The sequence below is a fragment of the Lepidochelys kempii genome, chromosome 17 (genome assembly GCF_965140265.1).
Source record: "Lepidochelys kempii isolate rLepKem1 chromosome 17, rLepKem1.hap2, whole genome shotgun sequence".
In the NCBI taxonomy this organism is placed as follows: Eukaryota; Metazoa; Chordata; order Testudines; family Cheloniidae; genus Lepidochelys; species Lepidochelys kempii.
Genome location: NC_133272.1, coordinates 23,001,756 through 23,016,219, shown reverse-complemented (window position 1 = coordinate 23,016,219; position 14,464 = coordinate 23,001,756). Strand labels below are relative to the sequence as shown.

The 14,464-nt window shown below is 47.3% G+C and overlaps 1 protein-coding gene across 1 annotated transcript in view; it reads right to left on the bottom strand.

The window, feature by feature from the left end:
- Nucleotides 1–4,735: 4,735 nt before the first annotated feature.
- Nucleotides 4,736–14,464, bottom strand: part of LOC140899499 (myeloperoxidase-like) — a 74,916-nt gene continuing 65,187 nt past the window's right edge. Inside the window, exons 12-15 of the mRNA XM_073315118.1 lie at nucleotides 13,522–13,692; nucleotides 10,649–10,886; nucleotides 8,149–8,366; nucleotides 4,736–5,193 (exon numbers count right to left, since the gene is read on the bottom strand). Of these exons, the coding sequence (XP_073171219.1) occupies nucleotides 8,159–8,366; nucleotides 10,649–10,886; nucleotides 13,522–13,692 (617 nt within the window). The 3' untranslated portion in view covers nucleotides 4,736–5,193; nucleotides 8,149–8,158. The remainder of the gene's footprint in view (nucleotides 5,194–8,148; nucleotides 8,367–10,648; nucleotides 10,887–13,521; nucleotides 13,693–14,464) is intronic.

The following is a 14,464-nucleotide window of genomic DNA, read 5'->3' as shown; positions in this document are numbered from 1 at the left end:
AATTGTTTGCACCTTTGGACTTTGGGTATTGTTGCTCTCTGTTCATGCGAGAAGGACCAGGGAAGTAAGTGAGTGAAGGAATAAGTCCCCTAACATGTGTTAGGATTTTTCTTTGTTTTTTTGGGCTTGTAAATTCGCTGTGCTGAAGGAAATGTGTATTCCTGTTTTTGTGTCTTTTTGTAACTTAAGGTTTTGCCTAAAAAAATTCTCTCTGTTTTAAATCTAATTACCCTGTAAAGTATTTACCATCCTAATTTTACAAAGGTGATTCTCTTACCTTTTCTTTAATTAAAATTCTTCTTTTAAAAACCTAATTAATTTTTGATTGTTCTTAAAATCCAAGGGTTTGGGTCTGTGTTCATCTGTACCAATTGGTGAGGACATTATTATCAAGCCTTCCCCCAAAAAAGGGGGTGTAGGGCTTGGGGGAATATTTTGGGGGAAAATGTCTCCAAGTGGGCTCTTTCCCTGTTCTTGGTTTAAATCGCTTGGTGGTGGCAATGTATCAGGTTTTTAACTAAGCTGGTTCCCAAGGCAAGAAAAAAATCTGTGCCTTGGGGAAGTTTTAACCTAAGCTGGTAAGAATAAGCTTAAGGGGTCTTTCATGCAGGTCCCCACATCTGTACCCCAATGTTCAGAGTAGGGAAGGAACCTTGACATGGTGGGAGAAGTGAGATCATTTTGAACCAAAAACACAGCGGAATTTAAAAGGTTTTGTAAAAGGTGATTACCGCTGCAAATTCTGTCTCTTTGCCTGGGGACAGAGCAGCTCCATAACAAAAGGATTTTTCTGTCGGCCGAGAACAGCTATCAGAGACAAAGGTATCAGGTTACAGCACAGCAAATTTTACAAGCCAGGTTTTTGTTTCTTTCTAACTCTTGGGTATAGCTAGGTTAAAAACAAAAAGGCTAAAATGAGAAAAAGCAATGCCCAACAGAAACTGAAAACAACCAAACTGGAAGCAATACACCAAACAACAACACTCCAAAAACTGGTCAAATTAAAAATACTCAATAAGGAGGCAGCAAAAAAGGCAGAAAAAGCCCAGGAGGTTGCCCACCAAAAAGCCATAAGTCAGATGCCAGCGAGGTTATCTTAGCTTCTCACAGAAGCTACTAGATCGCACGCCCTGGTTCTCATGGGTGACTTTAATCTTCCTGATATCTGCTGGGAGAGCAATACAGCGGTGCATAGACAATCCAGGAAGTTTTTGGAAAGCGTAGGGGACAATTTCCTGGTGCAAGTGCTAGAGGAGCCAACCAGGGGGGGAGCTTTTCTTGACCTGCTGCTCACAAACCGGGAAGAATTAGTAGGGGAAGCAAAAGTGGATGGGAATCTGGGAGGCAGTGACCATGAGTTGGTTGAGTTCAGGATCCTGACACAGGGAAAAAAGGTAAGCAGCAGGATACCGACCCTGGACTTCAGGAAAGCAGACTTCGACTCCCTCAGGGAACGGATGGCCAGGATCCCCTAGGGGACTAACATGAAGGGGAAAAGAGTCCAGGAGAGCTGGCTGTATTGCAAGGAATCCCTGTTGAGGTTACAGGGACAAACCATCCCGATGTGTCAAAAGAATAGTAAATATGGCAGGCGACCAGCTTGGCTTAACGGTGAAATCCTAGCGGATCTTAAACATAAAAAAGAAGCTTACAAGAAGTGGAAGGTTGGACATATGACCAGGGAAGAGTATAAAAATATTGCTCGGGCATGTAGGAATTAAATTAGGAGGGCCAAATCGCACCTAGAGCTGCAGCTAGCAAGAGATGTTAAGAGTAACAAGAAGGGTTTCTTCAGGTTTGTTGGCAACAAGAAGAAAGCCAAGGAAAGTGTGGGCCCCTTAATGAATGAGGGAGGCAACCTAGTGACAGAGGATGTGGAAAAAGCTAATGTACTCAATGCTTTTTTTGCCTCTGTCTTCACTAACAAGGTCAGCGCCCAGGCTGCTGTGCTGGGCATCACAGCATGGGGAGTAGATGGCCAGCCCTCTGTGGAGAAAGAGGTGGTTAGGGACTATATAGAAAAGGTGGACGTGCACAAATCCATGGGGTCGGACGAGTTGCATCCAAGAGTGCTAAAGGAATTGGCGGCTGTGATTGCAGAGCCATTGGCCATTATCTTTGAAAACTCGTGGAGAACCGGGGAAGTCCCAGATGACTGGAAAAAGGCTAATGTAGTGCCAATCTTTAAAAAAGGGAAGAAGGAGGATCCTGGGAACTACAGGCCAGTCAGCCTCACCTCAGTCCCCGGAAGAATCATGGAGCAGGTCCTCAAGGAATCAATCCTGAAGCACTTACATGAGAGGAAAGTGATCAGGAACAGTCAGCATGGATTCACCAAGGGAAGGTCATGCCTGACTAATCTAACCGCCTTCTATGATGAGATTACTGGTTCTGTGGACGAAGGGAAAGCAGTGGATGTATTGTTTCTTGACTTTAGCAAAGCTTTTGACACGGTCTCCCACAGTATTCTTGTCAGCAAGTTAAAGAAGTACGAGTGGATGAATGCACTATAAGGTGGGTAGAAAGTTGGCTAGATTGTCGGGCTCAACGGGTAGTGATCAATGGTTCCATGTCTAGTTGGCAGCCGGTGTCAAGTGGAGTGCCCCAGGGGTCGGTCCTGGGGCCGGTTTTGTTCAATATCTTCATAAATGATCTGGAGGATGGTGTGGATTGCACTCTCAGCAAATTTGTGGATGATACTAAACTGGGAGGAGTGGTAGATACGCTGGAGGGCAGGGATAGGATACAGAGGGACCTAGACAAATTGGAGGATTGGGCCAAAAGAAATCTGATGCGGTTCAATAAGGATAAGGGCAGGGTCCTGCACTTAGGACGGAAGAACCCAATGCACAGCTACAGACTAGGGATCGAATGGCTAGGCAGCAGTTCTGCGGAAAAGGACCTAGGGGTGACAGTGGACGAGAAGCTGGATATGAGTCAGCAGTGTGCCCTTGTTGCCAAGAAGGCCAATGGCATTTTGGGATGTATAAGTAGGGGCATAGTGAGCAGATCAAGGGACGTGATCGTTCCCCTCTATTCGACATTGGTGAGTCCTCATCTGGAGTACTGTGTCCAGTTTTGGGCCCCACACTACAAGAAGGATGTGGAAAAACTGGAGAGAGTCCAGCGAAGGGCAACAAAAATGATTAGGGGACTGGAACACATGACTTATGAGGAGAGGCTGAGGGAACTGGGATTGTTTAGTCTGCAGAAGAGAAGAATAAGAGGGGATCTGATAGCTGCTTTCAACTACCTGAAAGGGGGTTCCAAAGAGGATGGGTCTAGACTGTTCTCAGTGGTACCAGATGACAGGACAAGGAGTAATGGTCTCAAGTTGCAGTGGGGGAGGTTTAGGTTGGATATTAGGAATAACTTCTTCACTTGGAGGGTGGTGAAACACTGGAATGCATTTCCTAGGGAGGTGGTGGAATCTCCTTCCTTAGAAGTTTTTAAGGTCAGGCTTGACAAAGCCCTGGCTGGGATGATTTAATTGGGGATTGGTCCTGCTTTGAGCAGGGGGTTGGACTAGATGACCTCCTGAGGTCCCTTCCAACCATTCTATGATTCTGTGATTCTTAACCCTTTACATGTGAAAGGATTTTGCCTTTGGCCAGGAGGGATTTTATAGCCCTGTATACAGAAAGGTGGTTACCCTTCCCTTTATATTTATGACAGATGCCAATTCATTTGCAAAAATATAGGGTGCCTTTAGCCAGGAGCTGATCCTTGCAGAACCCCACTAATAACTCAGTCATTGATAATTCTCTGTTACCAATTATGTTTGAGATCTATCAGTTAGTCACCAATATGGAGCAGGTGCGAATGGTGGTTTTCTAGCCTGAATGATTTTCATGGGGAGAGGTATCGCTCTGGCTCTAGGACTTTGTAAATTCAAACTTCCACTTCCACTCCCCTAACAGAGTACAGGGCCTTTACAAAATGGTTTGGAAAGTGTTTTTTTTTAAAACAAAACCAACCACCTGGTGTTCACTTACCTTCTCAAAAACAGCTGAGCAATTTTGCTCAAACTTTCCAGAAAATTAACCTGTGGTAAGTGTGGAAAATTTCAGACCTTAAAGTTTGGCAACTGAAAACAAAAGTTTCTAATGGAAAGTGTCAGGCAATCTTATCCAGAGGTGCTGATCCTCTCCATCCATAATTAGCATAGTTTTTAGTGTGATTGCAGTGAGGTTGATCCCCACCCCAGACAGAAAAGAGTTAAAGAACTCCTTTGGGCACAATCAGCCTCAGTCTGCTGTACCTGTGAGGCATGTCAAGCCCGGAGATAGGTGGGTCCCTAAAAGGGAAGATCCCTGATCAGTGCAGGATGGCACTCTGAAGGAGCAGGACTGCAACTCAGAGTCCTTTGGCCCCTGGAAACAGGGATTGCAGAACAGGGAAAAGGTTTGAGAGCCTTGTCCCCCTAAGCTCTCTCAGAAAGGAGAAGTGCCAGGTCTTTTCTCTTTCTTTGGCTTCCCGAAGGTCTCAAACTATGCTTTTTGTGGGCTGCAGAAGCATACTGACTTTTGGTTGGCACAAAAGGGGGCTGACGCCTTGAACAAAACAGCTGGGGGGCAGTGCCCTGGACTCTGAGACAGGAGTAGTGGCCCTTTCCCTGAGGGGGTGCTAGAGACGTATATTGTCTGCTAGATAGTGCTATTTGGTTAACAGTGTATTTGTTCCAATGTACTGACAATAATCAGAAATGGGAGGTGATGGTACCCAAATACACCTTTGCATAAATCAGGCTTTATTGAGATAATATCTTAAATGTGTACAACTTGCCCATTCACCATTCAGAGAAACCAGAAAGAGAATCAATCATCTGTATTATAAAGAAATTGAAGAATCACAAAAATAGGTGCCAGTAGGCAGCCTACAATCACTAACTTGTAAATCTGCACTCATGGGCTTCAATTCAATCTAGACTTCTTTAGCTAGTGTTATTAGCTAATCCTAGTTCTTTTAGCAATAGCCACTTGCAAGCTAATTACAGGCCTGGAAGTTTTTGCAAATGGAAGAAAATCGACACAAACACAGGCAAAATGGCAGCAGCTAGGCCATGCATTCCAGCCAGCAAAGTCAGTGGGGGGTTAGACTGAAAGGAGTGAAGAATCCTTGCCAGCAGCATCCTGAATCCAGCCCTCCAAGGAAATCTCAACTTCCATCATAAGGAGTCACTGGATGCTTGTTCTGTGGGGTGAAATGGGAAAGGTGTCAATAAAGCAGAGAAGGCTCCTGGGTGGCTGGGATTGTCCTGGACATGAAATTTCCCCTGAAATATTGTGTATTCTGCCTCTGAGTGAAGCAGTTTTTGGTGTTGAACATTCAGCACCTGTAATTACCCAGGTTATCCCCTTTAGCCTTTTTAGAATATTGGCAGAATATTAGCTTTTTCCCCAGTCCTCTGGGACTTTCCCATTCTTTCTAATATTTGTTAAAAATTAAGATCAATGGCTCAGAATGCTTCTTGGGCAATTCTTTTGGAACTCTTGGATGCAAATTCTCTGGTCTTGCGGATTTAAAGAAATTTCTCTTTAGCAGGTGTAGTTTCACATCTGCCTAGTTATTGCTGGAATAAAAGGTATATCACTGGCACTGTAAGACACGATTGCATCATCCAGCTTCTTTTCAATCTGATAGTAGGGGGCCCTTTAATCTACTGGACAAAGGTATTACAAGGTTACCCATGGACACCCAGGAGATGTCGGAACTGCTGGGAGCTTTACAGGTCAGAGACCCTGGAGACCCAGGAAATCCAGAGACCGCGCCACTGGAAGATACAGTAGGAAGCACCCCAGGGGAACTAGACATTGATCCAGTTGTAGGACTGGGCACTAACTTAGTGTGTTTTGGTCGGATCTCTGCTGAGCCAGTGGTGAGTACACTAGCTGCTGACAGGGCCCTGGGCTGGGACCTGGCGGAGTAAGGAGGGTTTGGGTCCCCCTACCCTGCCCACCACCTCCCTTTAGCGGTGGCCCATCCCCCTCTGACTGTTAGGCTGCATGGCCCTGCGAGAGAGGGCAACCCTGTTGACCCTGGCCATTAGGGCATACCACCCTGAGGCTAAGGGTGCTCAGGAGGACTTAGCCGTAGGGCTATAATGCCCTTTCCCCCACCCCAGAGGGGGACAGGGTGCACTTGCCCCGTGACAGTTTCTCACTGCCTTCCGAGCTCAGCACCTGCATGAAGAGCAGCTGGCTGAAGCTGAACCAGGATGAGACTGATGTGACACATGTGGGAAAGGAAAAGCACTCCTCCTCTATCACAATCCCAGCCATCTGCCCTCAGACTGCCACTCTGGTCCACAGCCTGGGGTCCTCTTAGATTTATGTAGCAACAGCAACCAAGAAAAAACCTCCCTGCAGTCTGTGGCTGGCCCGATTGTGCCCGGTGTTAGAAAAGGCAGACCTGGCCACAGTGATCTGCGCACTGCAATACTTAAGCTGGGTATTGCAATTCCTTGTATCTACGAGGGAAGACCAAGCCCTGAGGAAAAACAGCTTGTTCAAAACACACCAACGTGGTCGCTCTGCAACACAGGACACTGGGAACACATCACCCCAGCATGTCGTTCTCTGCACTGGCTCCCCATTCAATTCAGAGCCCAGTTCCACGGGGTGCTGTCCGGATTTTTCAAGACCCTGCATGGCACTGGTCCTGGCTCCCTGAGAGATCGGTCACCCTGCTGCAGCCAGGGGTCCTCCGACACCTGAGTTCCGCTGGAACACTAGGGCTGGCAAGAAACAGCACTTCCAGTTTGGGGAAAAATGAGGTCTCTAATTTGTTTGGTTCCAATTCAAAACAAAATTGAGACCTTTCAAAATCCCCCACACCCAAATATGAGTACAAGCACCAGCCCACCCCAGGATATCCAATAGCCTGATTGTTAAGGCATTCTCACGTGGGATGAAAACACCCCAGGTTCACATTCCCGATTTGCAGTAGGCACTTGAATCTTGCACATCCCAAGTGCATACTCTGACCACCAGGCAATAGAATCAGCCTCTCTGGAGCAATAAACATGTAATTTTTTCAATATAAAATGGAACAGCTCCAACAGGAGTCATTGAAAGAGAGTGACTCTATAGCCTAGTGGTTAGAGCACGTACTTGGGATGTGGAAGACCCAAGTCCTTGCTCCTGAGCAAGCTGTTGTGGGGTAGGGCTGGTTCTCTCCAGAAAGTCCATCCTGGACCTGAGAAACCTTCCAAATGACGTTAAAATCATTTCAATCCCCCTGAGGCCAGAAAGGGGGAGCACATTTTCATCTGTAACTCGTGGGAGCTTGGTCGATACTATGGGGATGAACACTGTGTAAGTGCCTGAGTAGAACACTAGACACGATTTCAGAAATATCATCCCAGCGGTGAGGTCTAGGAGGCTGTGGAAGAGTGTACCAAGAGAAAGCGTGGAAAACCCACCTCTTGGGAGTCTGGCTATGACACTAGAGAAATACTACAGGGAACAATCCTGCACTGGCCGCAGGGACAGGGCCTGCATGGGGCCTAACAGATCCTTCCCATTTCTAGAGTGGATGAATCTCTCTTAAGAAGATAACTATGAGTACAGTCAGAATATGATCAGCTGTCAGAATATGATCCACAGCCAGGGATCTAGGGCTCCCAGTCCAACTCCCACTGGAGTAAATGGAAAGCCTCCCACTGTCTTCAGTGCAGCTGGATCCAGCCTACAGTCTGTGAGCAGGGTGGGTGAAGGCCGGGTCTTTGGTACCGGGGCCAGGCAGTGACAGAGCCTTAGGGAAAAGAGAGTCAATGGACTTGTGTTCACTAGAAAATCAGGGCATGACAGAACATGGCCCTGAACTAGTTGTGTTAACTAACGTGGTGTTAAAAGCGACTTTGCAGTGGGTGTATTCGCCAGTGCGTTGGTTAACACAACTCCGCCAAGCAGTGCTAACATTCCCTCATGTTATAGTGAAGACAAGCAGGAGCCTCTGGGGCAGATAGGAAGATCAAGGTGGGGGATTGGGAGGAAGGATCTGTTTGAGGAAGGGTGGCTGGAAGAGTGAGTTTGTTTGGAGATTGGGGTTGATCTGGGGAGGAAAGGCCAGGGAGTGCTGGGGAGGGGAAGTCTCCGCATGGGCCCGGTTGCGTGTGTTTCTCTGGGCACGGGGTCCATTCTGTACCTTCCACTCCCTAGTTACTGCGTTGTCTCCAAGGTGACAAGTCAAGACGGTCGATCACTCTGCAGTTCACAAAGTCCTCAGGATAGCGGTTGACCTTGAAGACGTCCCTGGGCACCTCTCTAATGCGAGTGTTATCACAGAGAACCCCTGGCAATGAACTGCTGCTCAGGGCACGGCGCTGCTGTGGAGTGAAAACCCCGGGATTCTCCCACCAGAACCTACAGAGAAGCAGAAAAACAGCAGTGTTACCGCCTGGGTTTATCCTTCTTGGGAATTGATTGAGTTCTGGGGGGTCACGATTCTGTTTTGTCTCCACAGATAGGAAAAGGAGCCTGCCTGTGAAAAGGAAGTACAAGGGATGGGGTGTGAAGTCTGGGACTCACTGGAGTCAGCAGCAAAGCTCCCACCAGCTGCAGAGGGGCCACAATTTCACCGGGTAGTTTAAAAAAAGTGTATTTCTAGTGTGAATAAATCTCCTATAGCCAAACGGTCTCCAGGATTTCCAGAGAAAGACTGTGAAGATTCTATACAGATAAGTTCTATTGAAAATGAAAAGAACTTTAGATTGCAAAGTCACGGGCTAAAAAGCTTCTGCAGGAATCACAGCTGTTCTCCGGCCTGTGCTGTGCAGGAGCTCAGATGATGATCACCATGGTCTCTTCTGGCCTTAACATCTATGGATCTATGCAAAGGTTAGGGAATCCCTGAATTAAGGTTGCCTGCGCAATCTTAACTCTGCCCTCTTGTGCGTATGGGCTGTGTTAGACACCTTAATTGAATGTTCACATACTGTTTAGTCCACAAACAGCCCCTGGCTCACTCAGCGCACGGTGCTGTCCGAATGAGGTAGCTGCCCAGTTCTTGGTTGTAACAGTGGGCTTGGGGGGCCAGTCAACCTAGTGGTTGGAGGACTTGACTCCCTGCTTGTGTGGTCGAGGTGCTTCAGACTTTATGACAGGGTGGACAGGGGCATGCTGTGGAGTGGAGCACCTGGGTAAGAGGGTCTGCAATGGTTGAGAACCCTGGAATAAATTGGCTAGAATAGTGAGCTGGCTACCATGGCCACCTCTGCAGTCCCAGTTTCCTCCAGGTGGAGCAGCTATAAATTTGCCAGGGCCAGAACCCCCACAAGGTCTCTGTGCTTTGGTCACCCGGGTTCCTCTCAGGCCGGGTGCACATAGGCCTCTTTATCTATTTCCTTTGGTCAGGAAGACGGTGCTGGGTTCCTGGTGACTGCCTCGGCTGGCAGGGCAGTGCTCCTTCCCTCGGGTAGGGAGGCAGCTAGCTCTTGCCTTTTCACCAAACTGAGCCAGGCTCCCTCCTTTTCTCTCCCCTCCAAGCCTGGCATTGGCTGCAGGTATAACAGGGCAGGGCTAGCTGGGCCCAAAGGCTCTCTTTAACCCTTTTCGGGCTGGTGGGCAGTTACTCTGCTTGACCACATTTGTATCTTTTCCCACTCATTGTGCACGCCACCCAAGCACTGCGCAGAAGACAGACTAGTGTATTCCAGGAACTCGCCCTGTTTCAGGGAGGCATTAGCTGATTTTACTGACAGGCCCAGCGGGCTCTTTGCTCCCGTTGGAGCTGGGGTCATGACCTGACCGGGCTAGTGAGCACCTGCAGGCAGTGCTACGGCTAGTGAAGGGCACAGTCCGGAGGGCTGGAGTGCTGCACTCTAGGAGATGCCTCTCCTCCTTGCTCTGTGAGGCTGGTGTATGGTGGAGCAGATCTCAGGGTTGCTGCTGCCTAAGCACTCCCCACGCTCCATGAGGAAGGGGGAATCCTTGCCATGCTGTTAGCGCGGCTCCTGCTACTGGATTGCATGTTGTCGGGGTTTTCCCAGAACCCTGACAACATGCAATCATGTAATTAAAAAGACGGTCAAAATGCATACGCACAAGGGTGCCAAATTAAGATTGCAGGCAGCCTTATTTCTGAGTGCTTCTGAGTGCTCAACTTTGCAAACTACACAACTTTCTTTTAATGTAGTGTTTCTGAATGTCATCAATTATGGGAGAATGGTGCTGACATTGTTGTTAAAAGGAAAACTCTGCTGCAACAATAACCGTCAAATTAAACCTGCATTTGTAAGAAATGTTTTTAAAGTGGCAATACACAAAACAGAAATCAAAATTGACATAGTGTTTGCATTTTTCATGTTGGTTTGAAGCAGGCTGGATTCATAAACATAGGATCACGATCCCAGAAATTATCACCTTTAAAGGAGATTTAAGGGGGTGTTTCACCTTTCTTCAAAGCCTTCTAAAGACCATCCATGCACCAGTGATTGGAGCTGCCTGGCCACGTAGGGGTTAATCAACTGCCCTTCCCACAAGGGCACCCCTTTAATAACTGTGAATGAAACTCCGGTATTGAGCTGTGGAGCTTGGAACACCAAGCAAGCTCATTGGCGAGGGAATGGAACAGCACAGGACACCGACTGCCGTTTGTTCTTTTGTAAATAAAATGGAAGTGGAGATTCACTTTCCAGTCAGCCTACCTGTCCCCATCTCGCAATTTCCTGAACTGAGATCCAATGATGCAAGCCAGGAGAGGTCCCACTCTGCCATTGGGAACAAACGGCTCTGCCATAGCCCCAATCCAGATGTCAATATTGTCTGGTGTCCCGTACAGGTCCATGAACTTCTTGGCTAGCTTATGATTTCTCAGCACTTCAGAGAGTTCAGCTAAGTTGCGAGGCTGTGAAAGCCCACAGAATTGCCTCCAGGCGTTATACCCTGCAGAACCAGAGCAGAGCAGTCAGTACTGCCATCTGTGCCAGCATCACCCCATCTGTAGTCCGTTCCCCATGGGCAGCCCGCTTTGCCTTTGCCCACTAGTAACATTTGCCTTGTCCAGGATTTTAAAACGCATTTCAGCTGATGTTGGTGTGTCATCTAGGATCAGACACTGAATTAACAAAGTACTGTCTTCACAAATGGGAGTGGGAGTTAAAGCTGACTTAGAAAGTTCAGTGTCCTACTCATCTTGCATCTCAACTACTGCAGCAGTCTCTTCTCTGGCCTTGACAAATGCAATCTTGCTCCGCTCATAACGATCCAGAATACTTCTGCAAGGATAATTTTCCTAGCCAATTGCTTTAACCACGTCATTCCTCTCTTTAGATCCCTCCACTGTCTCCCTCTTCTCTAATGCATCGAACACAAGCTGCTTGTATTCACTTTCAAGGCCATTTACGCCTATCAACAAGGCCTCACCCTGCCTATCATCTCTCATGCACCATCTAGGTGTCAGTTCCTACCTGACTGGCCAATGGCAGCCCCCATTGCCCACTTGTTAAATTTTCAAGCAAGCACCTTTGAGCTTTCTCTCATGCTGTCCCTTGCACATGGGAGGAGCTCCCTGTCAACATTCTCAAAGCAACCTCATTATCCTCCTTCAAACTCTCCTGTGTGTGATGCCTACAAAAGCTTGCCAACAGTTAGGCTGCTGCTGTTTTGAGACCCACTGCCTGGCGGGCTGATCAATATTGTCTCGCTGTTTCCTTGTGCTTCCCTGGAGGTATGTCTATAGCCATCTATTGTCTCATTTTATACTTAGATTCTTCTTCTGTCTTTTTGTTCTGTGTTTGTACAGGGCCTAGCACAGTGAGATCCTGCTCCAGTACTTGGGCTCCTAGGTTCTATGGTAAAACAAATAATAATAATCCAAGGTTCAGAATCTGCCAAAGGACATTGTTCTGGTTTTGAAAGTTTGAGCAATTTCTACCAAAAAATGAAGTCCAGATACTATTCCTGCTGGGAAAAATCTAGTCACCACTGTTTTCATGGACTCCAAGCTCAGAAGGGACCCCTGATCATCTAGTCTGACCTCTTGTAGATCACAGGCCAGAAACTTCCCCACAAGGAATTTCTTTTGAACGAGTGTATCGTTTAAAAAATCCATCCAACCTGGATTTAAAAGTTGCCAATGATGGAGAATCCACCACAACCCTTGGTCAAATTGCTCCAGTGGTTGATTACCATCACTTAAAAATGTATGCCTTATTTCAAATCCAAATTTGTCTAGCTTCAGCTTCCAGACACTGGGTCTTGTTGTACATCTGTCTGCCCATTTAAAGAGCCAATTATCAAATTTCTGTTCCCCATGTGGTACTTACAGACTGATCAAGTCAACCATTAACCTTTCAGCGTCAAGCTAAACAGATTGAGCTCCTTGCCTCTCTCACTATAAGGCATGTTTTCCAACCCTTCAATCATTCTTATGGCTCTTTTCTGAACTTTCTCCAGGTTCTTCTTGGATTGCGGGCACCAGCACGGCACACAGTATTCCAGCAGCAGTCGCACCAGTGCCAGATTCAGAGGTAAAATAACCTCTCTGTTGCTACTCAAGATTCCCCTGCTTATTTCTCCTAGGATCTCATTGTCTCTTTTGGCCATGGCATTGCACAGGGATCTCACCTTCAGCTGATTGTCCACCATGACCCACAAATCTCTGTCAGAGTTTGAGGCAGTTACAGCAGAAACGCTCCTGGACATCTTCTCCATGTTGGGTGCTGAGACTCTGACCTCTCCTACCCCTTTTACCATGAGTCCTCTTGGTGGGGCTGCCCCCTGTCCCTCTCGGGGTGTTCCCAGGGCTCTGCCCTTGCTTCATCTCCCTTCGCTCCCTGGACAGCCTCACAGGACTCAGCTCTCATCTGCACACTGATGGCTCACACAGCTCTCTCCATGCCTCGCCTGTCTCCTGCTTTCCAATCCCACCTCTCAGCCTGGCTCTCTGACATCTCTCTTCGGGTGTCCTGCATCATCTTACCCGGGATACAGCCAAACCCAAACACCTTCCCTTTCCTCCCAAACCTTCCCTCTTCTGCATCACCATCGATAGCCCCCAGCCCCGTCACTCGCGCCTGCATCGCAGGGGCTATTTCTGACTCTACCCTCTCCCTTGCTGCCCATCCAGGTCATTTCCAAACCCTGCTGCTTCCTCCTCAGCATCTCCAAGATTCCTTCTTTTCTTTCCATTCCACACCAGATCTCTTGTCCAGGTCCTGACTGCTGCACCAGCCTCCCTCTGGCCACCTGGAGACTCCCTTTCCCTCTGGCCCATCCAGAATCCAGCAATAGAGCCACCTTCCTTCTCCATCCATGATCACATCCCTCCTCTGCCTCTCATCAGTTCTGACATTAGATTTAAGCCTCTGTCCACCTTCTCCAAGTCTCTGCACAGTTCTGCCCCTCCCTCGTTATCTTTCTTTTTCAATGTTGTATTACCCCCCTTCTCCTCTACTTCGCCTTCTCCTCTGTCCTTCCTGGGTTGTCTGGAAAAGTCTAGCACATTGTGGAAGCAACTGCAAACAATGCAGAAAGAACATTATTACTACCTATGGGATGCAGTCTTATGCTTACTTACCTGGAAGACCATGATCTCTTCCCCGTTGCAGGTTTAAGGCTGCCAGATCCAGTCCAATTATTTCTACCTGTTCAAAAAGCCGCTCCTGGAGCTCCTCAACCACCATTTGATTCTGTTTCATTAGTTTTGCATGGTCAACCAGCAGACCACGGAGAAGCGGGTCAATGCCACCTGCAATGAAGGTCAAGTCCAGAAAGAAACAGAACAGTCTGTAATACATTCCACCTTGTAGGCTACATTTTGTGCAACAGAAGGTTAGCCCCAATGCTCACTTTGCTCTTCAGGGGTCACCTGAGATCCTTCCTGCTCTGATGGTTGGGAAGGTTCTTCCTAGCACCATGTTCCCCCTAAGGAACCAGAGTAGTTTTTAAGAATGTCTGCAGATGCAGAGGCCTGTTGGCTGACAACAACATGAGCTGCTCAAAGGAAGCCAAGCAGTTTTAGTAAACAAACTGCATAGGAAGAACTGGGAAGGCTTCTCCTTCAGGAAAAGTGGATCTTTGTGTTTCTACCTCACAGCAATAAAACAGGAGCTGGAAAAGGCCACGCAGGTAGAGCTGGCTGGGCAATGTGTGTTTTGTTCCTGGAAAAATTTCATTGAAATTTGTCTTCAAAAGTTTTTAGGTTTTCATCAAAAACATGAAAATCAAAATTTTGAGGCCAACAGGGGCAAAAAGTGAAAAATGAAATGTTTTGGTATTCAAGTTTTCAACAAGAATTCAAAATGTTGTTGAAAGTGGGGAGTTGCTGTGAAAAGTTCCATTTTGACAAAAAAGACCCCCATTCATTGAAAAAAAATGTTTCAAATGAAAAATTTCACCAAGCTCTACTTTATCCTTGCCAGGCCCTCCTCATAGAGAAGGGCTTTGTTTTACAGTTCCTTTTGTTCTGTATAGTTTTAAAATGTCCTCCCCAATGGTTTTGTTGTAATCCCCTTGCTCCC